Source organism: Budorcas taxicolor, chromosome 4 (assembly GCF_023091745.1).
Source record: "Budorcas taxicolor isolate Tak-1 chromosome 4, Takin1.1, whole genome shotgun sequence".
NCBI classification, from domain to species: Eukaryota; Metazoa; Chordata; class Mammalia; order Artiodactyla; family Bovidae; genus Budorcas; species Budorcas taxicolor.
The window spans coordinates 34988434-35005836 of record NC_068913.1 but is presented as its reverse complement, the minus strand read 5'-3'; the positions used below and the strand labels follow the sequence as shown (position 1 = coordinate 35005836).

Below are 17403 nucleotides of genomic sequence, written 5' to 3'. Positions count from 1 at the left end.
CCAGGCCTCCCTGTCCAACACCAACTCCCAGAGTTCACTCAGACTCACGTCCATCAAGTCACTGATGCCATTCAGCCATCTCATCCTCTGTCGTCCCCTTCTTCTCCTGCCCCCAATCCCTCCCAGCATCAAAGTCTTTTCCAATGAGTCAACTCTTCGCACGAGGTGGCCAAAGTACTGGAGGTTCAGCTTTAGCATCATTCCTTCCAAAGAAATCCCAGGGCTGATCGCCTTCAGAATGGACTGGTTGGATCTCCTTGCAGTCCAAAGGACTCTCAAGAGTCTTCTCAACACCACAGTGCAAAAGCATCAATTCTTTGGTGCTCAGCTTTCTTTACAGTCCAACTGTCACATCTGTACATGACCACAGGAAAAACCATAGCCTTGACTAGACGGACTTTTGTTGGCAAAGTAATGTCTCTGCTTTTGAATATGCTGTCTAGGTTGGTCATAACTTTTCTTCCAAGGAGTAAGCATCTTTTAATTTCATGGCTGCAGTCACCATCTGCAGTGCTTTTGGAGCCCCCAAAATAAAGTCTGACACTGTTTCCACTGTTTCCCCATCTATTTCCCATGAAGTGATGGGACCAGAAGCCATGATCTTCGTTTTCTGAATGTTGAGTTTTAAGCCAACTTTTTCAGTCTCCTCTTTCACTTTCATCAAGAGGCTTTTTAGTTCCTTTTCACTTTCTGCCTTAAGGGTGGTGTCATCTGCATAATAATACCATCTTAATTACAACCTTCAGAGTGTTCCTAATGCTTGAAGCAAAACTATCTTTAATGCAAGTAACAAAATTCTATGTTGGGATGCATTTTGGCTCCTGTAGTACAGAGCATATTGAAAAGCAGAGACATTATTTTGCTGACAAATGTCCATCTAGTCAAATCTATGTTTTTTCCAGCAGTCATGTATGGATGTGAGAGTTGGACTCTAAAGAAGGCTGAGTGCCAAAGAATTGATGCTTTTGACTTATGTTTCTGGAGAAGGCTCTTGAGAGTCCAGTGGACTACAAGGAGATAAAACCAGTCAATCCTAAAGGAAACCATCCTTAATATTCATTGGAAGTACTGATGCTGAAGCTGAAGCTCCAATACTTTGGCCACCTGATGTGAAGAGCTGACTCACTGGAAAAGACCCTGATGCTGGAAAAGACCCTGATGCTGGAAAAGACTGAAGGCAGGAGGAGAAGGGGGTGATAGAGGATGAAATGGTTGAATGGCATCACCAACTCAATGGACATGAGTTTGAGTGAACTCTGGGGGACAGTGAAGGACAGGGAGGCCTGACATGCTGCAGTCCATGGGGTTGCAAGCAGTCAGACACGAGCCAGACACGAATGAGTAGCTGAAAAACAACAAAAATTGGTCTCCAAGCTTTTTGGCATCAGGGACCAGTCTCATGGAAGACAATTTTTTGACAGATGGGGTGGGGAGATGGTTTGGGGATGATTCAAGAGCATGACATTTATTGTGCACTTTATTCCTATTAGTATTACAGCAGCTTCACCTCAGATCATCAAGCATTAGATCTTGGAGGTGGGGAACCCCTGGTGTAGACAGATGTCTCTAGTGCTGGCTCCAAGTGAGTTTGCTGCTTCCCCGTCACAGCTCTGCCTGCTCTCAGACCAGCCAATGGTCAGGCTACTTGTCTTCTCCCAGCATCCTTGCCAGACACTTCCCTCTTTCTAATTATAGAGAGCAGCCCAGATGCCCACAGTTGGGCTTGCTTCTGGGGCCCTGGGATGGGCCTCCAGCCACGTTGAGTGTTGGTGCAGGCATGTGGGGTGCTCTTTGGGAGCACATATCACTAAGCCGAGAGGATGGGTGGTCAGTGCCCCCGGAGTCCAGGCCTAGAGTTTGCTGATTTCCTAGAGTACCTTTGCTGGCGGATTGCTCAAGGCCTGGCCATCTGTCCACTGTTGGTGTAGCACATGTTTGTAACTAGCTCCACTCCCTAACACACCTGGGCTTGTGGCTACATTGGACACTGAGGTGCCACCAGCAAGGCAATCACTCCTAAACAAAAAGCTTGGCTTACTTTTACCACTGGCTCAACTATAGCAAAAGAGAAACACACTAGGCATGACTAGGAAATATTTTGTGGACTTAATGGATTGTACTAGAAAGGCACTGAACTAAAGAGACAAAAAGCCAGTGGTAAAAGTCTAGGTAGACGAGTACAATCAGAGTTTACTAGTTCATTTTTGCCAGGTCTATAATATCTAAAATGCAGTATAATGTCCATTCTTTCAAACAGTTCATCAATTAGGGAAGAAAAGATCAGAGAAGTTACTTGATATTATGTAAAAAGTAAGGTGGTTTAGACAGGAAAGAACTGCCTGCAATGCGGGAGACCCAGATTCGATCGTAGGATCAGGACGATCCCCCGGAATAGGGAATGACTGCTCACTCCAGTATACTTTCCTGGATGATCTCACGGACAGAGGAATTGGTGGGTCATAGTCCGTGGGGTTGCAAAGAGTCAGACACTGAGCAACGGAGCAACTAACACTTTTGGTTTCAAAAAGAGAGTGCTGTTGTACTGATTTTTTCCAGTTTATGTCTCATTGTGTTTAAATGGGACTTATGCTGTCCTGTGAATTAAAGTCTCTTTTCTCCCTGGCAATGAGTGTCTGCAGAGGGCCAACCTGTAACATGATGTAACTTAGCACCCAGGGAAGTCACAATGTCTACTGCTTAGGACTCTGCCCCCTCAAACAGCCTTGTGCCAACTGAGTCTGCAATTCATTTCAGTCTAAGATTTGGAAACTCCAAATCAAAGCTAAGAATTAAAAAAATTTTTTTAACTTTTAAATTGGAGTATACTTACTTTACAATGTTGTGTTAGTTTCTGCTGTACAACATTAATCAGCTATAAGTATACATATAAGGATACTTATATCCCCTCCCTCTTGAGCCTCCCTCCTACTCAACCCCCGTCCCACCCCTCTGGGTCATCACAGAGCACTGAGCTGAGCTTCCCGTGCTATATAGCAGCAAAGTTAAAGTTTGGATAACCTGTTTTTTTATTGGATTTTGATTAATCAATAATTAATCTACATTAACATATAATTAATGAAAATCTAATAGATAATTAATCTATATTTTCTACTTAAATATAGACTCGATAAAGAAGATCAAATTATAGGTACCTACCTGAAGGAAGAAAGTAAAAAAGGAAATAATTCCCAGGCCTAAGAAAAGCAATGAGAACATGTTGCATTTCTGCTGCTTCACTTCATCGTCTCCTGGTCCAAAAATCTACAAGAGAACATTTAAAATACCCACTTGGATTACATGAACCTTGTATATTCCTCCCAGAAACAATGGCTTGGGCATCCCATTTTAAAAACTAGGTTTTGAATATGTGTTGTTTCTTTTTTAACTGTGGTAAAATATATGCAACATCAAGTTAGCTAAATGGTAGATTTTAAGTGTACTACGCAGTGGTGTTAAGGATATTCAGAGTGTTGTACCACCTTCGCCACCATCCATTTCCAGAAGTCTTCATCATCCATAATGAAATCCTGACCCATTCAACAGGGACTTCCATAACCCCACCCTTAGCCATCAAGTCCCACCATTCTACTTCCTGTCTCCATGAATTTGAGGAACACAGTAAGTGCCCTACATATGAATGAGCTCAGTTCCAAGAGCAGGTTCATTAGCCCAGTTTTGTTTTTTTTTTTGTAAATCCAACAAAGTTAGCCTAGATACCCCAAGAAACACGATTGGCTGCATAGTAACAAGTTTATAATACTTATCACAAATGCATACATAAAACACAAACACAAAAAATGAAGGAAATATTTTTAATCTTATAGTACAGAACCCTGTAAAGTACAGTAGTGCAACAGCTGGCATACAGGGCCTGGCATGTGAGTTTGCACCTTTGCAAGTTCACAACCTGAAGGTTCGTATGTAGGGGACTCAGACTGCCATGGGCTGGAACGCTGCACGTGGACTGAGTGTGGCTGCACCGCCAGGTTTATTCCCCTTCTTCTGCACCTGCTCCTCCCTCTGCCTGAGCTCTTCCGCCCCTCACCTGCCTCCCCTCACCCCATAGGGCCTCAGCCCAAAGAGGTCTCTCCTGACCAAACTGCACAAAACAGCACCCCCAGTGCCAGCCCCTCCACTGCCTCACTGCTTTTAAAATGCCTGCGATCCTGTGACATGTAATATACTTGTTTTGTGTGTGTGTGTTATGCGTCTGTCCCAATAGAAAGTAAACTGTTTGGGGGCAGGACTGGTTTATTTTGTTTTCTACTCAATCTCCAAAAGCTCCATTTGACACTAAGGAGAGACCCCCCTCATATAAATACAGCCCACACTGTTTTTGAATTGCAAGAGAGTCAGGGATTGCCTTATTCTGTACTGTAAAAACAGTTGGTGGGTTCTCCTTAATTCATTTATTTTTTAATTTGTGGTCTTAATTGCAGAGCAACATTCTAATTCAGAAGCATAATAAATTCTTTATATGATGGGGAATAATTCAACTCTAACAAAAATTCTCTCCAATAACATTAGAGATTAACTAAGGACATAAAATATAAATGTTGGATTTTATGGAGCCTTAGATTTTTCTGATCACTTCTGACAAACGTCCCTCAGGGAATTTAACAATTGGATTGTAGGAGTTTTCCTTCTGTGTCTCAGCCTCTCCAAGCCTTGTAAGGATTACTGAACAATGATGTAGTAAATAACACTTTTTAATACTTACTTTGAGGTAGACACCCTTAAATGCTTTCTGTATATTAATCGTTACTTATATCATCTCTCTTTTTAAAAATTTTTATTGGAGTATAGTTTTTATCATCTCTTAATCATCAGCCATCCTAGGAGGTAGGTTCATTTTACAGATGAACAAACTGAGGTATAGCAAGGTGAAGCATTTGCCCAAGTTTGCACAGCAACTGGGGGCTTCCCAGGTGGCGTTAATGGTAAAGAACCCATTTAAAGATGCAGGAGACGTAAGAGACGTAAGTTCTATCCTTGGGTCAGGAAGGTGCCCTGAAGAAGGACATGGCAACCCACTCCAGTATTCTTTCCTGGAGAATCCCATGGACAGAGGAATCCGCTGGGCTCCACAGGGTTGCAAAGAGTCAGATATGATTGAAGCACGTTAGCACAGCAATTAAATGGCGAGGTCAGTCTGAGCCCAGAGCCTGGCCTCTTCAACCCTTGAGATGTGAACTCTTCCCCCACCCCCACCACCCAACCACCCTGTGAGGTGAGCATCTTGTCTCCACAAACAGGGTGGGGATCACGGCCTGACCCCAGTTACCTGAACGAAGAGAGTGAATAGAATGCCTCCTTCAGAGATCTTTTGTGGGGGTTAGTCGCTAAGTCGTGTCCGACTCTTGCAACCCCATGGACTGTAGCCTGACAGGCTCCTCTGTCCATGGGATTCTCCAGGCAAGATTACTGGAGGGGGTTGCCATGTCCTTCTCCAGGGATCTTACAGTTTCCAATTTCCTTGACAGCGTAACTGGCCGGCTTTTTCTTTTGCCTTGCGGCTTTCCTCCACAGGGAGTGAAAGCCTTTGGCTTAGGTTCCCTGGAGGCTGCCTTACTGCGGAGGGGACCAGCTGGGCATGAGAACTGAGTTCGTGGCTAAGTGATTTCACTCAGGCCACCCAGTGGTGTTCCCACACTCACCGCTATCATTTCTGAGAAGATGACTGAGAAGGCCGGCTGGAGCGCCCCGTTGGCAACGGCACACAGGGTTCCCACCACTAAGTAGGGCCACTCTGTCTTGTTCAGTTTCAGGATCTTCAGAAAAGACACCGGTGGCACAGATTCATCCTAGAACACACACATATCAAGACGGACAGGCAGCAACACCACAGGCACCAGAGTGTGGACCCGGAGGGGGCCTGGCCTGCCCTCCAGGAACTTACAAGTTGGGCGGAGGGAATGCCTAGGCCACAGCAGACCACGGGAGGGTCAGACAGGATGTGACAAGATGCTAACTATGTCCCTGTCAATCCTAAAGGAAATCAACCCTGAATATTCACTGGAAGGACTGATGCTGAAGCTCCAATACTTTGACCACCTGATGCAAAGAGTCCACTCATTGGAAAAGACCCTGATGCTGGGAAAGACTGGAGGCAGGAGGAGAAGGGGATGACAGAGGATGAGATGGTTGGATGGCATCACTGACTTAATAGGCATGCATTTGAGCAAACTCCGGAAGATAGTGAGGGACAGGGGAGCCTAGCATGCTGGAGTCCACGGGGTCGCAAAGAGCTGGATGTGACCGAGTGACTGAGCGACAGCAGACGGACTGCACAGCCTGAGCCGGGGGAGTCCACCACCCAAGAGGCAGTCCTCGCCGTGCGGCCAGCCTTTCTCTATCCCAGCCTCAGCAAGTGAGCGGAAGCAGGATCTGTGCCCCAGATGCCCTAAAATTCAAGTCATGATGTTGGGGTCACACAAGGTAAGACCCACGAATAGATGAGTTAAGCGTCCTCACCAACACAAGGCACCGTGATTCATCTGGGGACCTGGGCCTGGTCTCCTCACCCCAGAACCCTGCCTCGCACCTTATCCGTGTCATGTCCTAACTCACAAAACTCAAGTACCCATGCCCTTTCCTTTCACCGCTACTAACGGCAGGGCAGACTGCCTTGCTCTGCATTCCCTACAGACTTCTGCTTCATAGCTTCACTTGCTTTCTGATTTCCCCCCTGTTTGTTTACATGTCTCTGTGGCTTTGTTTTAAGATGTCTTGGCTCATGCCTCAGCTTTCCCTATGGCTCAGATGGAAAAGACTCTGCCTGCAATGCAGGAGACCCGGGTTTGATCCCTGGGTTAGGAAGATCCCTGCAGAGGGAAATGGCAACCCACTCCAGTACTCTTGCTGGGAAATCCCATGGACAGAGGAGCCTGGTGGGTTACAGTCCGTGGGGTCACAAAGAGTTGGACACGACTGAGAGACTAACTGAATGGCCGACACTTTATCTTCTTAGAAACGGCCCAATGCCTGGCACATACCAGCTTCTCAGCAAGTGCTGAGCCTGACGTTTGGTCAAGCATGAGGGATTTAAGTCACATAAAGGAGAATATTCTAGGGAATTCCCTGGCAGTCCAGTGGTTAAGACTCTCTTAGCACCTTCACTGCCATGGGCCCCATGTTCAATCCCTGGTCAGGGAATTAAGATTCCACAGGCTGTGTGGGGTGACCAAAAATAAAAATAAAAAGGAGAAAATTCTGATTGTAGAGGTGTTTTCACAGTAAACTAGATACCATATGTGCCGATGGAAACCCATGGCCTTACAGTTGTTTAAATAGGTCATGTTCGTGTCTCTATGAAATAGAAAACATACGAATAGTTTCTATTCAGCCCTTTGCTTTCAAACCACCCCTCTCCTCTGCATTTTTAGGGGTTTTTTCCCTCCCTAGTTAGCACTATCTTTTAGACCTGGCCTCCAGCCTGATAAAGGAGCTCAGGCTGCTTTTTGCAAGCAAACAGTCCTTCTAATCAGATTTAATCTCCCCCTCTCCCTGGGCTCACCGTTCATCCCTCTATGATGGCACCGAGGACAGTCGTATTGATTGTGGCATTTTCTGCCTACCCCTCTTTGCATTTCTCCAAGAGAAGTGCTCCTCTAAAATACCAGACCCTAAAGATGTAACAGTGTAACTATCCAGACAAAATGAGAAAATGAGAAGCAAATACTTCACAGCCAAAAAGGGAGAAACTATCTTACTTACAATAATATAGCAGCACAATATACAATGTTATTCTCTTTCCATAAATACAAAGATTGAGACTGCTAAAAGAGCCCTTATCTCTGCAGTGAATAATACCGTAGGCAGAAAAAAACAGTGGGCAGAGAAAAACAGACGCAATGACCTCTCAGTAGGATCAGTCGCTGCAGGCCAACACAAGAGGTAAAATACACTCAGCTTTTATTAACTGTTGTTTAGTTGCTAAGGCAAGTCTAATTCTTTTGTGACTCCCTGGACTGGATGTAGCCCACCAGGCTCCTCTGTCCATGGGACTATCCAGGTAAGAATTCTGGAGTGGGTAGCCATGTCTTCCTCCAGGGGATCTTTCCGACCCAGGGATAAAACCCTTGTCTCCCACTGGCAGGTAGATTCTTTACCACTGAGTCACCTGGGAGGCCCCAGATTTTACAAGTAAATAACATCAAAGTGAAATGAAAGTTGCTCAGTCATGTCTGACTCTTTGCAACCCCATGGTCTATACAAGTCCATGGAATTCTCCAGGCCAGAATACTGGAGTGGGTACATTTTCCCTTCTCCAGGGGATCTTCCCAACCCAGGGATTGAACCCAGGTATCCTGCATTGCAGGCGGATTCTATACCAGCTGAACCACAACGGAAGCCCAAAAATACTGGAGTGGGTATCCTATCCCTTCTCCAGGGGATCTTCTTGACCTAGGAATTGAGCCAGGGTCTCCTGCATTGCAGGCAGATTCTTTACCAACTGAGCTATCAGGGAATAACATCTAAATATACTCCTAAATCATTTCTTAAAATCATAAAATATCTTTTCTTGGAATGTGCTCCCTTTCTATTTTAAAAGTTTCTGTTAGCTTGAATTAATAACATCCCAGTTACTTCTCTTGAGGTCCTTTGACTTTTGTACTGTAAACATGAGATTTGTGTAAAAATTTGTATTATAAAGTGCAAGATGTTGATCTAAAAAAAAAAATCCCAAGGTTTCAGTGAGAAATATTAAATAATGTACACTTTGGCTATTTCTGGTTATTCTGTCCTTTTTCTAGTAAGAGAATTCCAGTTTCACTCAGGGTAGCAATGCATATAGCAAAAAGGTTCAGTTTTCTACCCTCCCTTGTAGCTAAGTATGGACATGTGATTCAGTTATGACTAATGACATAGTTTATTTTTTTTAAGTACTGTATGAGATGTCTAGAAAATCTTTGTTTCTTCTTGCTGCTTGGAACATAGATGTGATGGCTGGAGCTTCCAGAGTCATTTTAGATGACTGAGAATGAAAGCTACATGCCAGGATAATGAGAACAAATATGCAATGAGCCTGAGTCCATGGTAACCATGGTGGAGTTACCATTGTAACCCTGGGTTTCTCACCTCTAAGTTTTTTGTTGTTGTTTTTAATATGAAAGAGAAAATCTTATTTTTCTTAAACTGATATTACTCTGGGTTTCCTAGCATAGACAATCCAAAGTAATCCTACATAATAGATTATGCAAATATTAGGGCCTCTAACTTTAGACCAGCCTTATATTACTCTGGATCTCAAAAATGAATATGTCGTTTTAATTTGAAGCATCTAAGCACAAAGGCTATGTTTTGGGCTCCCTTCTCATTGGAAATCCATTGTTAATTGGAATTGATTTTGATTTTTGACAAGTACAATTAATATTGGATATTTCCTTCTTTTAAGAAGGATATGGCTCATGGTAGGAATCTTCTGTGCCTACAATGTACTTGCAAGGCTATGGATTTCACCAGCAAAACTAAACAATGAAAAATAACTGAAAAACAACTCACAAGTTCACTGCTTTCCACATCAAAGCCATTCTGATACTGTCGGGAACTCCTCAGGCTTTTCTGAAGAGAACGCCTAACTATGGGATGAGTCAAACCCATGGGAGGCTTTTCATCAGTGACTTTAAATTCTTCTGACTGGATCTGGCTTCCTGAAATCTAGAAGAAGAACAAAATATTGAGTTGTGTGTCTAGATGGATGTAACTTTCAAGTTTAGAACCAGTAACTACCATTTGTCAGGCATCTATTTTGTGTTAGGTGCTTTTCAAAAAAAAATATATATATATAACAACTTTATTGAGACAAAATTCACATGCCATGAAATTCACCCTTTTAAAGTGCTTTTTCTAGCATATTCAGGTGGTGCTCATCACTACAAACAAAACTAGTGGAAGTGATGGAATTCCAGTTGAGCTATTTCAAATCCTAAAAGATGATGCTGTGAAAGTGCTGCACTCAATATGCCAGCAAATTTGGAAAACTCAGCAGTGGCCACAGGACTGGAAAAGGTCAATTTTCATTCTAATCCCAGAGAAAGGCAATGCGAAAGAATGCTCAAACTACCGCACAATTGCACTCAGCTCACACGCTAGTAAAGTAATGCTCAAAATTCTCCAAGCGAGGCTTCAACAATACATGAACTGAGAACTTCCAGATGTTCAAGCTGGATTTATAAAAGGCAGAGGAACCAGCAATCAAATTGCCAACATTCGTTGGATTATTGAAAAAGCAAGAGAGTTCCAACAAAACATCTACTTCTGCTTTATTGACTATGCCAAAGGCTTTAACTGTGTGGATCACAACAAACTGTGGAAATTTCTGAAAGAGATGGGAATATCAGAACACCTGAACTGCCTCCTCAGAAATCTGTATGCAGGTCAGGAAGCAACAGTTAGAACAGGACATGGAACAACAGACTGGTTCCAAATAGGGAAAAGAGTATGTCAATGCTGTATATTGTCACCCTGCTTATTTAACTTATATGCAGAGTATATCATGAGAAATGCTGCGCTGGATGAAGCACAAGCTGGAATCAAGATTGCTGGGAGAAATATCAATAACCTCAGATATGCATATGACACCACCCTTATGGCAGAAAGTGAAGAAGAACTAAAGAGCCTCTTGATGAAAGTGAAAGAGGAGAGTGAAAAAGTTGGCTTAAGGCTCAACATTCAGAAAACGAAGATCATGGCATCCAGTCCCATCATTTTATGGCAAATAGATGGGAAAACAATGGAAACAGTGACAGACTTTATTTTTGGGGGCTCCCAAATCACTGCAGATGCTGACTGAAGCCATGAGATTGAAAGGTGCTCACTCCTAGAAATAAAAGTTATGACCAACCTAGACAGCATATTAAAAAGCAGAGACATTATTTTCCTAACAAAGGTTTGTCTAGTCAAGGCTATAGTTTTTCCAGTAGTCATGTATGGATGTGAGAGTCGGACTATAAAGAAAGCTGAGTGCCGAAGAATTGATGCTTTTGAAGTGTGATGTTGGAAAAGACTCTTGAGAGTCTCTCGGACTGCAAGGAGATCCAACCAGTCCATCCATCCTAAAGGAAATCAGCCCTGAATATTCATTGGAAGGACTGATGCTAAAGCTGAAACTGCAATACTTTGGCCACCTGATCCGAAGAACTGACTCATTTGAAAAGACCTTGATGCTGGGAAAGACTGAAGGCAGGAGGAGAAGGGGATGACAGAGGACAAGATGGTTGGATGGCATCACTGACTCAATGCACATGGGTTTGAATAAGCTCCAGGAGTTGGTGATGGACAGGGAGGCCTGGCGTGCTGCAGTCCATGGGGTTGCAGAGTCGGACATGACTGAGCGACTGAACTGAACTAAACATGTGCTTATTTATTAACCTTGCAGCAGCCTCACATGGTAGGTTTTGTATTTCAAATGTGGAAACTGAGACTCAGAGGAGTTAAATTACTTGTCAGAAAACAAAAAATTTTTGACTTAACTTTTTTGGAACCCACCCTCACCCCCCTCCCCGCCATGTGCTCCCAAAGGTTAATATTTAGAACAGAGAATTACTAGAAACAAGCCACATAGTCAACTTTAGAGAAATGATCAAGCAGTTTATTACACATTAATGTAATTACTGCTGAGGACATATAAAATGATAGTATTTGGATGATATGTATCTGAAATGTGAAGAAAAAATAAAAATATATACATATTAGTTACAGTTGTCAAAGCCAATGTATAAACTTTTACAAATGTAAGAATTGTGTTTACAGGATAAATATTTTTCAGTTATTTATTTTGCAAAATTGCTCAAGTGACTAATTTCAATAAAAAGGCAAATCAATAATTATCAATAGAACCTGCTTTAGGAAACAGAGTGAATAGCTGTTATTGTTGTTGTTTTAAAGGAAAACCAAACTCAGGAATTCCCTGGAGGCCCAGAGGTTAAGAGTTCGCACTTTCACTCCTGTGGGCCCAGGGTTTGATCCCCAGTCAGGGAACTAACATCTCGCAAGCCAAAAATAAAAAACAAAACACCGAACTATTCACTTCCAAGAGCCATGAGTCTTGCTATTGGCTTCATTAGGATGATCTGGGAAGTATTTTAAGGTCTCATAGGACCTCTCCCAACTACCAGAGATCCTGGCTCAGTCTCTTACCCCGACCACTACTCTGAACATCCCTAATCTACTGGGGGAAGGACCCATTAGTCTGAACAGGCAACCAAGAATCACTGTTGTTTTAAACAACCAGCTCAAAATGTTTTTGGCATTTTCTTTTATTTCCTTCCCTCCCCACCTTTCTCTTTCAAGATTCTTTCAATGACTCTGAATTAAAGTCTCAGATGTATACTTGGCATCTTTCTGATACTTCTCATTTCTCAGTACAGCATTAGCTATGTGATATTTTAATAAAGAAAGAATACTATATTAAAGAAAAAACAACAGGAAAACTTCCCAAGAAGCAGATACCTGCGTGTTTGCAAGCCTGAAGTAGACCCCTTCCTTCTTCATTAGTTCTCTGTGGCTTCCTTGCTCCACAATGATTCCATCGTCAAACCCAGCGATGACATCTGCATTTCGGATTGTAGACAGTCGGTGTGCTATCACTATGGTGGTCCGGCCTTCCCGGGCCTAGAGGGGAAAAGGACAGGCACGAAGGGCGGCAGGGTTACACCATCCTTGCACTGTTGATCTACACACAGTGAAGCACACAGATGGGGGTGTCTGCGGTTAATGGAGAGCAGCTCACCATCCCTGTGTGATCAGGGCACAAAGACATCACTCACATGTGAATGGACACAAGGGCATTTAAATTCTGGACCAGACAGGAGGCCAGTACCCCAGGATGAAGATGGATAACTCTGGAGTTTCTCTAATGTTTTCACACCATTGTGAGGAGCCCTGCTTCTGAGTTATATGATATGCTAAAGACTTTAGCAGAAGCATGTTCAGAAGTTGTTGCCACATAAGGCCTTCTCCAGAGCACTTCTGTATAATTTCTTCTGAAGTGCCTGCAATTCTGTAATTAGTGTGATTGTAATTCTGATGGACTATGTGCAGGCACCTTAGGTGAAAACATATCCTGAGGTCTGGATGGTTTAAATTATGGTTCAAAGACCATCTCAATCACAAACTCTGGAGTGGGGCCAGTAACTGTGATTTTTAACAAATACTTTGGGTGGTTTTTATGGATACTGAAATCTACAAATCACCCCCTAAGTAGTTCAGTGAACTCACATGTCATTAGCTTGATGGGTTTATGAATGGGCATTTATACCCTTGAAAATGTCCATCAAATTATTTACATTATGTCATTAACAATAGTTATTCTTTTTAATATTCATTACCCTGCAGCAGCAGCTGCTGCTGCTGCTGCTAAGTCGCTTCAGTCGTGTCCGACTCTGTGTGACCCCATAGATGGCAGCCCATCAGGCTCCCCCGTCCCTGGGATTCTCCAGGCAAGAACACTGGAGTGGGTTGCCATTTCCTTTTCCAATGCATGAAAGTGAAAAGTGAAAAGGAAGTCGTTCAGTCGTGTCCGACTCTTTGCGACCCAGTGGACTGCACCCTACCGGCTCTTCCACCCATGGGATTTTCCAGGCAAGAGTACTTGATTGGGTTGCCATTGCCTTCTCCTATTAGACTAACAACTTCTTAAGACTACTCCTACCTACTCTGAGGCAATAAAACCACATTGTTAGGATGGTATTTAGGGTGTGGCCCAAATCACCTAAGCAGTTAAAAACATAAAAACGAGAGGCTAGATTCATAATAGCCAAAAAGTGAGAAGAATCCAAATGTTCAGCTGATCAAAAGATAAACAAAAGGTGGTATATCCATACAATGGAATAGCACTGGGCCAGGAAAAGAAATGAGATTTTGATATGTGTTTCAGTATGGATAGATCTTGAAAATATGATGCTAAGTTAAAGAAGTCAGTTAAAACAGACCATGCCTTGTATGATTCTATTTATAGGAAATGTCCAGAATGGAAAAATCCAGAGAGAGAGAAAGATTAGCAGTCGCCAAGCTCAAGGGTGAGGGTAGAATAGAGAGTGAGTACTATGGGGTACAAGGGTTTGTTTCTTTGTTTTTGGGAATGATGAAAATATTCTGCAGTGAGATCATGCAGATGGTTGCAAAATCTTGTGACTATATTAATACTAAAAACCAATGAACTGTGCATTTAAATAGGGTGAACTTCATGGTACATGAATCTTTACAAAAGATTCATCAATCTTTTTTAAAAGAGCATCCACAAAAATTCTGAAAAAGTTAAAAAGTATCTGGGTAATATCTCTACTAGATACTAAAACATGAAAAGCTACAGCAATTAAAACAATAAAATCCAGGGGAAGCTATCACATGAATGGACAATTTGGTAAACAGAACCAAACAGAGATTCCAGAATAGACATACATTTTTAAGAATTAGTGTGTGATAAATATGCTTTGTCTATCAGTAGAGAAAAGGCAGACTATGTGATTAATGGTACTGAGTCAATTGTGTAAGCCACCTGGAAAAAAAATTATGTGGTCTTTCTTCTTCAGGCCTTTTACTAATAACCAGATGAATCAATTATGTTTCAATAAATATAAAAAAGCCTGGTAGCTCAGATGGTAAAGAATCTGCCAGCAATGGAGGGAACCCAGGTTTGATCCCTGGGTCAGGAAGATCCCCTGGAGAAGGAAATGGCAACCCGCTCCAGAATTCTTGCCTGGAAAATCCCATGGACAGAGGAGCCTGGCCGGTTACCATTGATGGGGTTGCGGAATCAGACACAACTGAGTGACTAACACACACACACACACACACACACACACACACACACACACACACACAAACACACATGAAAGCATAAAAAGACAGAGACTAGAGCATAACTCTACTGGACAACACTTAAGACTGTTCTTTGATTTTTAGCAATTGAGCCCCAAAGGAAACCTTCATAAATCTTTACTGATATACTAATAAGGAAGTTGCACAACTTTGTCCATGTGTGATAAGGTATATAGAAAATAATTCGATCAATTCATGATACTAGTAGTGATGAGTAACTGCTAACAGTGGCTGGGTTTATCATTATGATAACAATAGGTTAATGCTATGTCAATTAAAAAAAATACAAACAACGGAATTGGGAGTCAGACTTGTGAGTAAATGAACGGTGTGAAAGAGAAACAAAGTATGTATTCGTGAATTTCAAAGTTAGCAACTGTCACTCTTGACCAAAGAATTTTGGCCAGAGTAGAGAAGATTTGTGAAGGCAATGGCACCCCAGTCCAGTACTCTTGCTGGAAAATCCCATGGACAGAGGAGCCTGGTGGGCTGCAGTCCATGGGGTCACGAAGAGTCGGACACGACGGAGTGACTTCACTTTCACTTTTCACTTTCATGCATTGGAGAAGGAAATGGCAACCCACTCCAGTGTTCTTGCCTGGAGAATCCCAGGGATGAGGGAGCCTGAGGGGCTGCCGTCTATGGGGTCACGCAGAGTCGGAAACGACTGAAGCGACTTAGCAGCAGCAGCAGCAGAGATCTGACACAAAAGAATATTTTCAAATACCCCCACGATGACAAGACACTGGCAAACAAATATCCTAGATTCAAGGAGACAAACTATTAAGAAATTTGAAACTTCTAATTTTGGATGTGCAGGTGGGCTTCCCTGGTGGCTCTGACGGTGAAGAATCTGATTGCAATGCGGGAAACCTGGGTTCGATCCCTGGGTTGGGAAGATCCCCTGGAAGGGAGCTTGGCAACCTCCTCCAGTATTCCTGCCTGGAGAATCCCACAGACAGAGGAGCTTGGCGGGCTGCAGTGCATGAGGTCACAAACAGCTGGACACGACTGTGTGATTAAGCTCACAGCACAGGAATGAAAGGTAGGCCCAAACAGAGGAAGCACTCATTTATTAGGCTTTTTGACTTCTGAGAAAAAAGCATAAATGGAAACTTTGAGGGATCATTTCATTAAATCACTATTTTCATTCTTTTCCTGCCCCTGCAGTATGGAAACACTATGAGTAGAAGAGGGACATAGGTACAAAACTTTGTGATTATTGACTTTCTTTAAAAAATCAAAATATCAAGTCTGCTGTTCTATTCTTCTTTAAGATTTTATACTGAAAAACCTATTATTTATTTTGAAGAATGGTTGCTATCTATTGAGCCGAAAGCAGATATGGTCATTAATTATTTTTTTCTAATGTAGAACTGTATTATTCAATGAGCTAGGCCATGGTAATCAATTCAGTAAAAATTTATTCAGGCTTTACTATGTGCAGGCACTGGAGTGGGTGTTATAGAGTAAACATGAGCCATTTATTAGTTCTGCCTCTTAGGAGAGAGATAGAGAAAGCATATAAATAAATAGCTAAGTACAATAACATGGTGCCAGACAAGAGACAGTGATAAACGTAGAAAGGGGCTACAAAAGGGAAATATTATGCTTCCAGGCTAGGTAATCAGAGAGAAGAAACAGTAATAATGTTACATCCTTACGCTCCTCAAAGGACAGAGAATTACAAAACTCAACTTTCAGTGTTAAAAGGCAGTTGGTTTTTAACCAGATGGACCAGCCGACTGACTGACCAGTATCACGGGGAGAGAGTGCAATAATGAAGGACTTCCCTCTTAAAGACATAGTTTATTGTCTGGAAAACATATCAGTTATCTTGCAATGTATGGAGTCAATTCAGTAGATTATAACCATCTGTAGCAACTATGGTAGATAACAAATGGCCACAAACACTTTAAGGCTATTCCTTTTAGAGATGGACTGTATTTTTCCACCTCCTCAAATCTGGGCAGGCCATGTGACTAGTTTTAAGCAAAAGATGTGAAGGAATGAATGCTTGTTCAATGTCCGAAGCATAGACTTCAAGAGGCCTTATAGCTTCTGTGTTTGCCAACACAAATTGCTAAAATTCAAAGAAGTAATGTATCTAAATATGAATTAAAACTTGCAAGGATACAACTTTTGTTGACAGAATTCACATCAGGAAAAACTTGTCAGCAATTCTGTTTGTTTAGCACAGCAAGGGCTACTACCCTGAATGCACACATCCTAGAAAGTTTTGGAACCTAAGTCCTAGGGCTGACTAGGAGTTTTTTCCCATAAATATTCCTTATCATACATAACTTTATGCTAAAAAAAATCTATATTGACATGTTTTAAATCAATTGTTTAATGAATGCATGTATTTGTTTTCATGATTTTCTGATTTAAGTCACTTCTAATTAACCAACCAAATATAAGTCCCCTATGTATTATATTTTGGTTCCTTGAGACTTAATATACATGAAAGCAATGTAATTCAGTACAAAAATTTATGAGGAATAATTATCATATTCTCTCAATTATTAAATTACATTATATAAAATAAGCCAAAATGTTAATATGATAAACCACAAAGCC

The 17403-nt window shown here is 42.1% G+C and overlaps 1 protein-coding gene across 1 annotated transcript in view; it reads right to left on the bottom strand.

Annotated features, from left to right (window-relative positions):
• The window catches only part of ABCB4 (ATP binding cassette subfamily B member 4), a 76857-nt gene that overhangs the window by 23911 nt on the left and 35543 nt on the right, over positions 1-17403 (bottom strand). Inside the window, exons 16-19 of the mRNA XM_052638384.1 lie at positions 12454-12615; positions 9505-9660; positions 5658-5804; positions 3157-3261 (exon numbers count right to left, since the gene is read on the bottom strand). Coding sequence (XP_052494344.1) covers positions 3157-3261; positions 5658-5804; positions 9505-9660; positions 12454-12615 — 570 coding nt within the window. The remainder of the gene's footprint in view (positions 1-3156; positions 3262-5657; positions 5805-9504; positions 9661-12453; positions 12616-17403) is intronic.